General features: G+C 37.3%; 1 protein-coding gene across 1 annotated transcript in view; it reads left to right on the top strand.

Annotated features, from left to right (window-relative positions):
* Positions 1-13279, top strand: part of syt10 (synaptotagmin X) — a 43276-nt gene extending 29997 nt beyond the window's left edge. Inside the window, exons 4-7 of the mRNA XM_088923554.1 lie at positions 7495-7615; positions 10948-11119; positions 11741-11870; positions 13104-13279. Of these exons, the coding sequence (XP_088779680.1) occupies positions 7495-7615; positions 10948-11119; positions 11741-11870; positions 13104-13175 (495 nt within the window). The 3' untranslated portion in view covers positions 13176-13279. The remainder of the gene's footprint in view (positions 1-7494; positions 7616-10947; positions 11120-11740; positions 11871-13103) is intronic.
* The last annotated feature ends 2169 nt before the right edge of the window (positions 13280-15448 follow it).

Genomic DNA, 15448 nt, shown 5'->3' with positions numbered 1-15448 from the left:
TCTGGATGCAAACCACATTGAAATGCTATGTCAGGACCTAAAGCAAACTCTTCACGCTAAGAAACCTTCAGAATGTCACCGACTTTAACAAATTCTGTAAAGAACAAAGGGCATGAGCCAAAATTTATAAAAGCTCCTGTGAGAGTCCGATAAACAGTTAAAGTAAAGACCAGTTGAAGCCGTTGCTTCTGAAGGACATTCCTCCAGATACTGAATCTAAGAATTGTTCATGGGAGGATATATACTGTTGGGTCATTTATTGTAGCTAATTAATCAAAATATCCTGACCAAACTAAAAATGGTCTAGAAAACTAGAAATATTAGAATGATCTTAATCTTATATTAACTGCCATGCATATCTAGTTACATTTTTTTACATTTTAGGTCTAAAATACACAAGAGACTAACCTAGGGTTGCTCTCATACAGTTTTACTCAGCGCTGTAGCTTGCTGTCAAAGGCAAGAACAGGCAACAAACTGTGTGTGTTTTTCACTTTTCAGATGCATAAAATTGGAGAAACGTGCTATTGACAATTAATACAATTCAGATTGTAACTGCTGCCCTTTGACAAAAGGTATTTTACTTTCTCAAAATCTATTTCAGATTTAAAAAGCTTTTTTTTTAGTATATGTTTTATTAAAATTTTATACAGAAGGGCATTACACGGGAGCAATTACAGTAAGTGAAATACCTTGCTTGGACAATAGCAGTGTCTTTCCTGAGATTTGAACCAACACATTTTCAGTTATAAAGGTTAATCACGAGCTGTCTTTTTTATTTTTTCTCTATTTTAAGCCCTTTTTATTTTTTTCAGATCTTTATGAGATGAATTAAATTTGAAATTGGTATGAACCCATTAATGAGTGTGTTTCAGGGCTGCCCTCATTCAGATGTGTAACCAGTTGGACTTAAATAGACACAGGGATTGTGTTCCCACTGGTTATCATGAATTGATTACCAGTTAAGAGCTGTTTACTATAAAGAAAGGGAGCAAATTCTTAAGTAGCATGTAAAAGAGGGAATGCATAAACGTCTGTGTGCTGATGATATTGAATTGTTGCACTTTAACTGGAGTATACTGTATTTTAAATCAAGGACTCAATGCAGAAAAAAAGTCCGAACCAGCATGCAGATCAGTCACAGGCACCAATTAGCACTGGGAATTAAGGGCCAAGTTGGAACAACAAAATAGCACAGACAGGGAACACATACTCCAGGACCAGAACTATAGCTCTAAAAAAATTGATTGTTCTGGAAATGAGTGACTAGGAAGCGTCATAGCATATATCATTTGCATGGCATGCTGGTCACTCAGTATGTAATGGACTGCAATGTATCGCCTAGAGCAGCTTTGTTTCCACATTTTTGTTGTAAGTGACAGGAAATGAAATGCAGCATGCCAGGCTCTGGGGCCTTCAGCTGAGTGATGATGGTGGACAGGGTCTGTAACTGTAGAAATCCCTGAGGGGAAATCAACACCAGTCGTCACTTCTGACATATTTCCCATAAAGTGTGAAAATCCTTCAGCTGCGTCCTGTTAAAACTTAAGGGTAAACAAAAGTGAAGTCAGAGTCAACCTTGTAGACGCAGATCTGAGTTAAAATGACTGAAAAATTAAGGTTTAGTTGAGAGCAATTTATATTAAAACTTTTTGTCAGCTGTTTGCTCGTGTAGTGTTGACACTTGTTTTACATGTACACTCTTTTCTTGACTTGCATATGTAAGGCTTCCATTTCATTCTTGTGTATGTAAGTCAGAAGCAACTCTGTTTATATTCATATATAATATTTTGCTTAATGAAACATCTTTTCAAAACCATATTAGAATACCTAAGCACCAAATATATTATTCACTTAAAAACAATATACAATAAATAATGAAATATTGGGGAGAATTACCTTTTAACAAGTTAATACTCTACTGTACATTTTATTACCCCCCACTGTACTGTTCAGCAATGAAAAACAAAGTACACTGTAGATAATAAAATTAAAATTAAGAAATTTCCCTCCTTTGTACAGCTGAATTATTAATATTCTGCTCAAGGTCAATCACGCATCCCTTACCAGTACCACTATACTTAAAATCACTTGGTGGCTTCCCTGACATGATTGCAGTAGTGTTTCAGATTTCAGAAAGAACACTAAGAATGCCACACGTGTGCTGAAACAAAGCAGGACAGAGTATGAAATGGGTGCAAAGGAACAAGTAAAGGTTTATTCCTGCAAAGAGAAGAAAGGAAACAACGTTTTGGCTGTGGAGCTTCCTTCAGGTGTGTGAAATGTGTATGAAATCGGTGGCTGGTGGATGCTGATGGTGGCTGTATTACATTTACTCCACACTATTCCTCTGTGGAAGGAACATGCCGCGTTGCCTGATCTTTACTGTACATATCTAACAAACTTTCCGTTTTCACGCTCGGGCTGGGAGAGGTTTGAAGGCCGTGGCTGCCATTAGAGAATTGCGTTAGCATTCCTCCTGAGCCCGCGAGGACCAGGTCAGCTGCCTGTCGTTTGCCTTTCTCCCCTTCAGTCATTCACCCAGTCATCCAATCAGCCCTCCAATCAGGCACTACACTTAATCCCCGAGAGCCCACTGGATCAGTGCTCTGACATTGAGCTACCTAGGGTAGTTCAGTCAACAGCCTGCTTTAGGAAACCTGCTTTCATTGAAATCCTTAATCTCAGTGATTTCATCCAACTTTGGCTTCCTGATCATCACCTGCTGTCAGCACTGATCCAGTGGTGAGCTTCCCTCGTCAGCCTCAACTCGCCAGGCTTTCCTTTTCAGTCCTGTCTCAGCAGTCTGCTTCCCTGCTTGTCTGTCTTTGCCAGCCAACATACCTCCTCCTCTCACCCTCAGGTCCTTCCAGAGCTCCACGGAGAAACCTGAGTCCTGCAGCGAGGTCTAAATCTGTCCTTTCCACCTCGGTAGTTTGCAGCAACCAGCTGCAGCGTGAAACCACTAACTCAATAGTTTTGTAATGTGATCTACAGTATGAGAGATTTTATGTAAAGTGGGATTTGTGTACGTCAAGTCATACATATCTTGAGGAGCGTCAAGATGTAATGCAAAGCCTATTAGAAAGCCCACAAATGATATTTTATTTCCATAAGCCGGGCTTGACATGATCACATTTTGTTCTGGTTTCTGTTCAGTTTTTTTCACTGATATTGGGCTTGGTTGTGTAGTAGCTCTCAGGATAACTGTGTGTACTATGGACATAGTGCTCTTCCTGACAATAGGAAAGTTTCAGAGATTTTGAGAGCAGTGTGTTTCTTGGAAAAAAACAATACACGGACCATAAAAGAGGTTGCTTTAGCAGAGCGGTTGACTCCATATCTTATTTTCTGTTTTCTATAGTTGAACATAAGTAGTGTCTTAGGTTTTAGTTATCTTCCTATTACTTATTACTAATGGAATTTCTAACTTTGAAAATAATGTATTTTTTTAAGTGTTTGCAACTACTTCATAAAATGTATGCAAATATTACAATATATTCTAAGTTAAAAAGCTCAAATTAATACTTTATAATAAATGAACAGAAATATAAAATATTACACTAAATCTATAAGCCAAATATGCCAAATACTGTTTCCCCAGTTTTGAGAAGGATACTCAAGCTATGACCATTATCCGTACCTACTGTATATTAACATCTGGCCCTACTCACTGCTTAAGATCTTGATCATCATAGTGTATAGTGTCACAGGCTTCTCCTTAGCATTGTGCCTAAGGTATGTTACAGACTGTACATATTTACAGTATGTAGTAAAAATAGCTTATTTTTTGGCAGGGACATTGCATTTGTATAAGATTTTCAAACACAACAGAAATCAAATCCAGTTTTTCAGTCAAGGATTTGTGAATTGGGTTCACATTTGGTATAGATTATATACTGAGTGGCATGACAAATGCAGCAGATCAGTGTTGGAGCAAATCAGTCAGTTGTGTTTTTAATACTTCATGTTATACAGTTACAGATGGAAAGTAAACAGATTTGTAAAGTATGATTTTTTTTTCTCTGACCATTATTATTTATAGATTATTTTAACATTGCTGTATGTCTAGAATTAGGAGCAAAGATTTTTTTTGTCATGAAACTGAAAAGGGTAAGTTTAAAGGAAAAATTAAATCTTTGAAGTTAGTATTATAGAGCACAACATAACAGCTGTTATTCAAGATGTTGTTTATGGCATGAAAGAAATAAAAGGTTCTGTGTGAAAATTTTGTGTTAGAGTGAAATCAGTTTTGTGACTTTCCAAAAAAAAGCAATCCTAGATCTGGACGTGTGAGATGAGCTGGCAGCTTTGCAACCTCTGCAGCTGGAGCTATAGGGACTCAGGTAGCTCATGAAGCCTGCTCACATGGAAAACCAAAATTATGTAGTAGGAGAATGTGAAGTTCTTCTTTCTACGACAAACCAAACCAACTGTACCCTACACAGCCTGACACCAGCTATTGCTATTTCTATTACTAAACTCTAGTTTAAGTAATCTAAGTCTAACTTTTAGTCTAAGTTAAAATCTTGTGAAAGTGTGACTCTTAGCCCTTCACCAATGATCTAATTCACTAATTCACTCACTACATGTGAACCTATTTAAATGCAATAGAGACCCAAATGGCATTTACTGGAATTACTGGCCAGCCACACTGGGGATATCTGAAAAATGAAGGACTCCAAGCTATCTTGTTCCCTTTTTTGAGAATTTGAAGAAAACTGCAGAACAAAACGTGAGGGTATTGCAGAATCATAAGCAATATTATATGCTATTACAGTATTTGCATCTTTCAATAGTTAAAATATACTGATGGAAAAAAGAAACGCAACACCTCCTCCTCCACACTCTGGTCCCCCATCTGTGTGAAACAGGCTGAAGAGTGACCCATCCGTGAAGAGGACCTGATGCCACTGCTGACGAGTCCATCGCAGCCTCTGTCTGGCCCAAGCCAGTTGGGTGTGACTTCTAGGAGGTGTGAGCAAAGGGCCTCTGACAGGTCGCCTTGCTCTAAGGCCAGCAGCATGGAGCCTCACTGTCCTGTCACTGATGTGGGCATTGTGTCTGCTGGCAGTTTCAGCAGCAGTACGGGTGGCAGATCTGAAACGATCTCTCAGATGGACCAGTCTGATGTGTCGGTCCTGCTGTGGTGTGGTCACTCGAGGGCGACCGGGTCTTGGACGGTCATCTGTCCCGCCGGTCTGCTGAAACCTTCTCTGCAGTCAGGACACATGACATGCCTGCCTGCAGCATGCCAGTGACCCTCTCCCTTGCTTGTGGTGACATTTTTCTTGCAGTGACCTAACCTTTGAATTAAGGACTTTTTAAAGGTGACCTGATCAGGACCTCGTTGGGTAAAAGTGCACCTAACGAGCTTTCATGTGATTGGCAAGTTGCAATGCCTCACTGCACAAGCTGTATTGCTGGTCAGAGGGCTTGAAACAAATTGACAACTTTTTGTGAAAGTACATAAGCTATAACTATAGTATTCTCATTCCAGATAATATTGCGTTTCTTTTTTCCATCAGTATATACAGTATAATGGACCGAAAATGATGCTCAACCTACAGTATCAATTAATTTCAGTAATACTCTGAAAGATAAAATGTAGATTGTAGCTCAGGCTACTGTCACGTTCGCAAACCCCTCCTCTTAAGGACGCTCCAGCCCTTCCTTGTTTTCTACTCATCCACCGCACCTGCTCCCTGTTCCAACCCCCTTTTCAGTTCTCCTTAAAAGCCAGGCGCTCACTCTATTCTGGGCTCGTCTCTAGTTTCCATACCAGGCGAGTCCAGGACCTAGAAGCACCTGGCCCCGTTAAGGTTTTAAGTTCCTGTATTTGTTCCCGTTCCTGTTCTCATGCCGGTCCCGACCCGGTTCCTGTTTTTATCCTGTTCGTCTTGGATGGATCGCCCGGCTTTGGACTTTTGCTCTGTCATGGATTCCCCTTTTTGATTCCTCTCTGGACTGTTCGGCTTGGCCACACCTCCCCCAACCACCAGCACACCATGGACACGCCCGCCTGTTTTCATCCCCGTATTCTGCATGCCTTTTTTCCTCGTGTTTTCTCACTCAACCCTGGATCGTGTTGTCTGCATAGGGTCTGGAAAAAAACGCTTTCGTTACAGCTACAATCTTGACTTGACTTGTTTCATCACAACATTGGTGTTAATAGAACAATAATGTTAGTAAAAGATTAAGCTAAGAAAGGGAATATGTCTTGTAGCAAAGTCTGCTTTGGTTTGTAAATTAATTTGCACTTTGTTTTAATTTGTGGAATACAGCATGCCTTGTACTATAAAAGTAATATACCAAGTGCTGGAATTCTGTTGTTTCTTGCTTACTTTATCAATGAGTATTCCCAGAAGTGTGTACTTTCAGGGAGAATGTAATTGCATGTAATTACAGCATCAATAACCTTGTCTCACTTGCTTCCTTACCAGAATCACTCAAGCCCTCAGATTACTTCATACTACTTGCAACAGGGCCATCTAATTCGTCAAGAATAGTATTTTAAGTCCAAAACATCTCTACTATAAAATGTTGAAGTATGTAGCTGTGTCAGCATGCGTAGGCTTCAAAGGAGCAAGTAAAGGTTTATTCCATGCTGAAAAGAGAACAAATGAAACAAAGTTTTGGCTGTCATGACCTGAAGAAGGCTCCACAGCTAAAACGTTGTGTTTCTTTTCTTCTCTTTTCAGCATGGAATAAACCTTTACTTGTTCCTTTACATTTCTACTATAAATAAACAGTACTAGCTTGCCAGTCTTTTCATGGTGTGGTGATGATGATCAATCTTTGATAAAGTGTACACTCTTTTACCTTACATTTTCTAATAACTCCAAAGAATCAGCTTCTTTAACAGTTCTTGAAATGCATGCATACCTTAACTGGATGCTTATTTTGTCTTAAGTTGAATTATTCAAATTATGCTTTCTACGGACTTACTACAAGTTGGTTTCAGAGAGAAATGACCACAGGAAAATATAACACAGATAGTACAAATATAAGGCTTAAGACATTATGAAATCCAGTTTATGATACTGATTTGTATTTTACATATGACAATATTATGTAACCATTACAAGTGCTAACATACAAATTTATTTTGATTCAAAATGCGGTACCTAGCAATTTATTTATGTAAGACTCGCACCCAGGATTCCCTTTTCCCATTTTGAGGTATCTCTCTCGGGTCTTTCCCACCTCCCCATCTACACCCTTGCAGCAGGTCCCCAGCTCAGTCCCCAGAATAGTGACGGGGGTCTAGGTAGCTTATCCTCAGGGGTGGGCCGTATTCCCTCAGCTAGGTGAATCAGGCTAAATATTCTCTGCACATTTCACCCCTCTATCATACTCATCAGGGTCAATACCAACTACTGCAATACAAACTGAACACTTCATAAAGGACAACAACACAAATTTAGTTTTATATAAAAGAAAATATACAGTATGATATCATTTTCAATATTAACTTTATATTATTTCTTCCAGGAAAGTGTTGATTTGGGGGAAATCATGTATTCTTTGTGCTACCTTCCGACTGCTGGGAGAATGACCTTGACAGTCATTAAATGCAGAAACCTCAAGGCGATGGATATCACCGGCTCTTCAGGTATTCCCCATGAGACACTAACTTATTTCAAGGACAAAAAGATTTCTTATTTCTTGTCAATAGCTAAAGTAAGACATAAACATAACACATTTTTCATCTGTGTGTTTTTATCGTTGTAGAGAGGTGTGAAATGAAACCTACCATTTTTCATCTGTTTTTATTCTGGTCAATTAGTGAAGATTAAAGATCTCTCCAGGCCCATTGTTTCTCATTTCACCTCTGACGGCCATGACCACTCTAATCTCTCCGTCTGTGTTCTCAAAGACTGTTTTCCGAACTCATACTGTACATCAGAAAGACTACAGAAACCAGAATTATCCTACAGCTAGGATCACACCTTCCCCCTTCTCTTAACGACAGACTACTTTTCTTCTAAATTCTCTCTATTCATTGAAGGTTTCATTTCATACCTCTCTTCACCTATCCAGACTTCACACCTCCTGATTGGCCACTCTTTCTGTCCCCTGCTCCCGCCCCTCGCTCCTCCTCTGTCCCAGCTTTTGTTCTCCCGCTACATTACCTTTGCTTACTGCCCTGTCTTTCTCACACCTAAAGAAGACTCCACGGCAGAAACGCTATGTTTTCGTTCTTCTTTTTTCAGCATGGAATAAACCTATTACTTGTTCCCATATAGGAATATTACACTGATTCTCTAGTATATGACTATCTAATATTCAGGACCATAGCGGTTTAATGAAATTCACTTTGGGATATTGATTTTTGTTTTTCTTGTATCAATATTACGTACCAATTGATAGTGCTAACATGAATTTATTTTTATTCAAAACCTGGTTCCCAGTTCTTGAATTCATTTTCACAGCTGGAGTTGATGAGGTACCACGTTGTGCAACAGACTTGTACTGACAGGTTTTCTTTAGAAAATGTTGTTTTGCCAGTATCTGCCATGCTTATTTGTCTCACACTTGTGCATTTCGCTTTCACATCCCTCCCTCCACCCCATCTTTGCTCTTGCAGCATCTCCTTAGCTCAACATAGCTATTGTTTTAATTAGTGGCCATTTGGGTCAGAACAGAACTGAAAGCAGTAAATGTCTTGCTGTCTTTGGCATCTTTAAATTTTAAGTTATCCCACTTTTACTGATCTGCTACCAAAAGAACATATTTTCAATCAAAATTTAAATAGTATCTAAATATGCTGATAACGTTTATTTTAAACAGGATTGATCAATACCTTATGGATGCTAGTAGTACAGGCTACTAGCGTATGTAAACTGTACATCTGCAATACACTCAGTTTTCAGAAAAGCTGTCCTGTGGGATTATGTCTCATTTGTCTTGTAGAGGCTGGACAGGCCTGTGCCTGTTCACCATTCACTGAGCTCTGGATGCCACTTCATCCTAGCGATATTAACTGGGGCTCAAGTCTGGCAAGCTGGTCATTCACTGCATGATTGTCACATTCTAATAACACAAGAAAGGCAGTTTAATAGGAGCTACATAAGATAAGATCACTGCATTGGCCATACACAATTTCTTGTATTAGGAATTTGTCTTTTTGCATACCCAGTCAAATGGTCAGTTAGCACATTGTTCTGCATGTCTGTGCCTGTCTAGAGCAGGTGAGTCCTCCAAATTCTTCTCTATACATACCCATTACACAAAAGTTTTTTTTTTCTTTTGATAAAAGGGGCATATTTGATCTTTTATGCATCTACAGTATCATTTTAGATTTTCACAAGCCTTGACATTCAACAGTTTAAATCACTTAGTCACTCTTATCCAATCCAATCTATCACCTCGACGAGTGCTTATGAAAGAGTCAAAATCACTCAAGTGGTGCCACAGTTAGTAGTGAATAACCAATTTAATTAAATGATGCCAAAAAACATTTAATCAATATCCAAAATCCTTCTGTTTTAATTTCCTAAAAACATGCTAGCATGCAAACAGTGGTATCTTAATGTTCATCAGACATTTGTTTCTAGGCTATTAAAATCTGCACTATCGATAAAGCCTTCAAATGTTAAGCAATAAGCAAGACGATTTCATCCTGTTTTGCCAATACAAATTGAAATAACACCATTGTTAGAAAATGGTCCATCGTGATTTATCCATTAACAATGACATTGAACAGCTGTTTGATTCAGCTTCAAAGAATTAACACCAGGTTGTTAGGAAGTAACCATTGTGAATTGGAATCACTGTGAAATTTCCTAGCAAACTGAAATTTAGGAAAGAATCATACTTTTATATGCATTTGGGTCTACCTTTATGTACATATTTAACTAAAAGATCTTTTGAGTTATGTAATTATCCTGAATTCTTGCTTTATATTTAAAGATATGTCAGAAATGCTTGGCAATAACAATTACAGTATATGGTGACAAAAACAAACTTAAAAGCTATTTGATTTCTAATGTGATAATTATTACTTACATATGTATAAGTTTTTTCCTAAAACAAATCCCTTTTTAGCCTTTATTTGTCATCCTGTTTAAAGCTGTTTACCAATTGTTTTTTTTGTCAAATCCATTTATCTTTTTAACAAATTGCTTCAATGACAATACATGGCATATCTTGTGTCTGTGCACTCTGAAATTATTTCCAGGAGCTGAAATTGTGTAGTAAAAGAAAGGCAATAAATATTTTGTGACTGTTGAGTGTTAGGACTCAGTGAAATGGCAATGAATGAGTATTAATTTGTTATGCATAACTGTGTTCCAAATTCTAATTCATTCACAATCATTTTTTTAAATAGCTGTTGAAATATCAGTCCATATGTTATTAGAAAGCAACCTATTCCTAGTAAGAGTCATGACACCACAGACTGTCTCAAAAAACAGAACTCAAGGTGGAATTATACCATCTGTAAGTTAATTGTATACATCTGAAGACATTATACAATTTTAGCTATACAGAGAAATGAAATCTTAAGTAGGGTGCACAGCTGTTCCCAGCTCCAGTAACTGCCAGCTGCCACTATTGTGAGCCTGGGATCTCTGGTTGGCCATCTTGGTAAGGTGGAAAACTTTGAGAGTAGTAACGCCCTGCAACAACTCCGCCCCTCATGGCATCACAGCATATTATCATACTGTATATTGCATTCCTTCAGTATTACAACTAGATTTTGATCGTATAAGGTTAAGCTATGAGTGGGTTTTAATAATTTTTACACTAGAATTAAAATTGTTAGAATCAACATAAGAGTTTGCAGTGCGTAGTAGCATACAGTATTTTTAAATTCCTTTGCAGTATTGTTTGGTCTATCTTTAAGAATTAAACAAGCTGCAGCTCCATAAATTGTGTTCCATGTTTACTTTGTGCAGTATAGACTCTGTTTCCATGCAGGCTATGTCTGGTTCGTTTTTTCAGACCCTTATGTTAAAGTGTCGTTGCTATGCGATGGCCGCAGATTAAAAAAACGGAAAACAACAACAAAGAAGAGCACTCTCAACCCTGTTTACAACGAGGCCATCATCTTTGACATCCCTCCAGAGAATGTGGAGCAAGTGAGCCTCTCCATCATGGTGATGGACTATGATCGGTAAGTGTGGTACTAAGCATGAACTTACATTTATGGCTGACTTGCAGTAGAATTACACAAAAGTTATTGTTTCATTTGTGCAGGTGCAAAACAAATATGACTCAATACAAAACACCACATTCTAAATGTATTGAATATTTGAATAGGTAAGAAAAAAAATCTAAAAAATGCCTATTCTGTTTAGGGATAGTTGATTTCACTTCTCATCTTTTCATTTGTCATTAGTAACTTACAAAAGATGTCTTTCATAATGTTAGGTTGTACTGCTAGTCAGTGTTTTCACAATAACTTTTTTTTTATACAATCCATAATATAGCTGGTTTATTTCTAATTGTCATGTTAATGAATATGGAAGGCAAGATATTGTTTACGTAAAATTTCAAAATATTTGCATGCAAGCATCTGCTCTTTAGGTTCATGCTGCACCTTGAAGGATAACAACAAACTTGTTCATTGCTTTCTATAGCTAAGACATGATCTTTATTTGCTGGTACTGCATTAAGATGTTCTATGGAATGAGTAAGAAAACACTCTGCTTTTCACTGCTACTCATCAAATTCATGTAGTGCTTTTAAATTGTTCCTAATATCAGTGAGGATCTTCTGTGGTGTTTCTTTACAGGGTTGGCCACAATGAGGTGATAGGGGTGTGTCGAACAGGCCCGGAGGCTGAAGGCCTCGGTCGAGATCATTGGAATGAAATGTTGGCCTATCCTCGCAAACCAATAACTCACTGGCATGCACTGATGGAGGTAAAAGATTTTTCTCTTTAATTGGAAATACGAATAAGCCATTTACTGTATGCATCAGAGCTTGTTCTAAATTCATATAAGAACTGTTTGTTAAACGTATACCCAGGCAAAATTCAAGGACCTTATTAGTGTCTAATGCACTTTGTGTTCTTTATGGAGCATCATATCATAAAGTGCTTTATAGTCAATGAAGAAAATAAGATATCTTCACAGAATATTATCTGAAAATGGCATCTTGCAGAATTTCAATCTATCCTTTTTTTGGTAAAGAAAGTTGCATAGTTGAAGCCGATCCAATCAGTTGAAGCCGTACAGTACCTGTACACTCAATATGAAACTAGTCGTATGACGCTACATTTACCGGAGGTTTCGAAATTTGGCAGACGTTTTGAAATGTTTCTTTGTGTCTCTTCTTTATAGTTTAGAACTTGGCTTTCACTATTCAAAATATGGGTAACAATTCATGTGCTTCGTAGTACTGAATTTTAATAAAAAGAACATTCTTAAGAAGATGTACAGTCCGGATGTATAATTCCTTAGTGAATTCAGGTTGGGGCTTTAAACACAGGAAAAGGAAATTAAATATCTGTTCCCTGTTGACTGTTCAAAAAACTAAACAACCCACAAAGCTGTAATTACATTTGTTTTCTGTTCCATTGTGTTGAGAGCCAAAAACTGAGAAAACTGAGAGCTCTTCAAAATTAACGCTAACACCTAAACTGGTATATTTATTCTCTTCTGAATCTATTAGAACATTTTCAATTCCTACAGTACCACACTTTTCAGATGTATACATTTCCCTTATTTCTTTTGGAATTGTATTAGAAAAAAAATGGTTACAATATACACTATATGTAAGTGTAAAGTGAATATTTAATCAAATATGAGACTGGTTTCTTGGTAATTCTTTGTGCTGTGCTTCCTTCTTGTCTTGTTATAAATGAAACATTTAACTTTTGAAAAGAATGAAGTACAGTGCTAATGATAGCCTTTGAGCAATCTTCAGCGCTAGATTGATTTAATCTAAACGTGCACTGTAGACGAGTGTTGGTTGGAAATAAAAACTTCCTTTCATCTCAACAAATATTTCTGGATTACTGTAGATGAGATCATTTCATTTCTAAAGGCCCTTATTAAGTTGATCACATGTCAGCAACAGTTATGTGTGAAATGTCAATTAGTTGAATTATTGTCGGAATGCAATTTTATTTTTGTATTATCTTTTTCCCACAGTGGCCTGGAAGAGCAACTAGCTTTGACAGTCAAGGATCCTGCCCCTCTCCCAAACCACCTCTGACACCATGAAACTCCATCTACTGCATCACTTTCAGAAAAATAATAACCAGGAATTTCAGATGGGAATTTATTGTTTAATTTTGCATGTTGCAGCAAATGTTATTATTGTTAAGATACTGAGTATCAGTCTTCACTAATTAAAAGGTAATTACTGAAACCAGAGAATGAAAATGGCATAATCTTAGCTTTAGTCAGGTATCAAGATTGATTTATAGAGCATTCTCATGCTGTTACACACAATAGCCTATTGCGTTAATATATAGCTTCATGAACGCTTAGACATGGTAAAATAAGCATTCATACAGTCTTTAAATACAATCTGATAATGCCAGAAAGTACTATTGTGCAAGCAAAAAAAATTACACTGCATCTTTGGGGTGGGGAGATTCTTTGTTAGTAATACAGTACAAGCTGATTAGGCCATCCTGCATACATTTAGTAAAATTTTATTACAATTTTAGATTTGTCATGCAGATGCCTCTTCTTCACATATTTTTTCAACTGTTTTAATTTTTGGCCTCTTGCTGACAAATACTGTTGCTGTGATTTTTAGTTTTTTTTTAACGAATTACTAGTAAACTTTACGGAAGCTTATTAGCACCACAATGAAAAAAAAATTAACTTGTTTATACGCGAAAAGAAGAGGAGTGTGACGATATTCTGCTGTTGTTAAAATCAATGCAACTTTGCACAGGACAATATTATTGCATATACAGTACAATGCAATACAGTATTAATATAGTTGGCAACATTGTTCACAAATTAACTATTGTGTTTAAACGCAATAATTTTCTCGTATAAACGAGATACTTTTCTTGTATAAATGAGATACTATCTTGTATAAACTAGTTTTTTTTTCTCTATGGTGCTAATAAGCTTCCGTAAAACTTGCAGGGCATTATCTAAAAAGAGATATGTGTACAGGGAGATACCTCCAGAAAGACTGAAGGCACCACTCTGGCCTTATAGCTCTTCAAGGCTGATCTTCTCTTCAGAAGGGGTGTGCAGAATGAGTGAATAGTCGAAACTGAAATAAAGACATTGAGGCTACAGGTAAATATATTGCTGCTTAAGAAGGGGTTCTGCTTTTCAAAGATGGGAGAAAACTGAGATTTTGTGTAATGAGTTTCCATTTATAACATTTAATGTAGTTATGTAGCTTTATCAAAATTTGTTATGATAGTAACAAATTTCCTCAAGCAGGGGTTGTGGTGCTGCGGTTTCACATAGATTTTTAAGAATTTGCATTGTCATTTTGGATAACTATAGAGAAAAATATCAACATTTTATTTGCCAAATGTAATAGTACTGTATATTTAATGGTGTGTTAAAAGCTAGAATACAACAATGCATAAAGTAAATGATCCCACATAACATCTGAAATGTTATACTTATAGGTACACTGATAAAGATCTTGGCATTTTCTAAAGTTGATCAGAAAATGCATTTTAGGCTTTTCCTTTGATATCCTCTTCATTCAAAAATGATCAAAGCTATCCTCTTAACGTTTAGAATAGTTTCACCAAGCAAGTTTCCAGGGCTGAATCCCAATCCAAAAGTCCTGAAAACCATCTAAGGCAGATACTGTTAACATTTAAACAATGTTCAATATGGAGTGCTCAGGGTGTAAATCGTTCATCACTAGTTGACTGCTCTTTCTGAAGATCACACAGTGTACAGTTTGATGAGGTAGTTGGCATTCATGGGTTAGTACTGAAGTTCTGCTTGCTTCTTCCATGTTGGACTTGGTTGACGTCTCTTGCACATTAATTTATCTGGAGTAAGCAATATGAGCAGGTTGGGAACTAAAAGCAATAGAAGCCAAATGTAGCGGGGCGTTTTATTCATTAAGATAAACTAAATTATTTCCTTCAGCGGGGAATTCAGAATTATCCTGTTCCAGGTGCTGTCCAAGTGTTCAAAGGATTGTGGGGTCAATTGATCAACACGTCAGAGACCTAGAGGGCCTTGAGATCATGTACACTAAACAGACCACTCTTACATTGGTGCTGTGATCCTAATGAAATTTAAGCCAGCTGGAGAAAGCAATGATACTAGAACACATTTGCTTTGCATAGCTATCTTGAGTTAGGGCCGATCACTGGAATTGTATGCAGTACCTTAGGAGTGCACTGGAGATTAAACAGAATGAAAACCTACAGTACATATTTCTAATGGCCTTTAGGTGACATTGCAGTCATGCCTTGAAATTGAAAAGATTTATATGAAAATCTATCTGGGTGTCTGCAAAAAAGCAACGTACCCAAGGAGCTGATTTTGAC

This window comes from Atractosteus spatula, chromosome 8 (assembly GCF_055471065.1).
Source record: "Atractosteus spatula isolate fAtrSpa1 chromosome 8, fAtrSpa1.hap1, whole genome shotgun sequence".
NCBI classification, from domain to species: Eukaryota; Metazoa; Chordata; class Actinopteri; order Semionotiformes; family Lepisosteidae; genus Atractosteus; species Atractosteus spatula.
The sequence above is the reverse complement of the archived record's forward strand: the minus strand, read 5'-3'. Positions and strand labels throughout refer to the sequence as shown.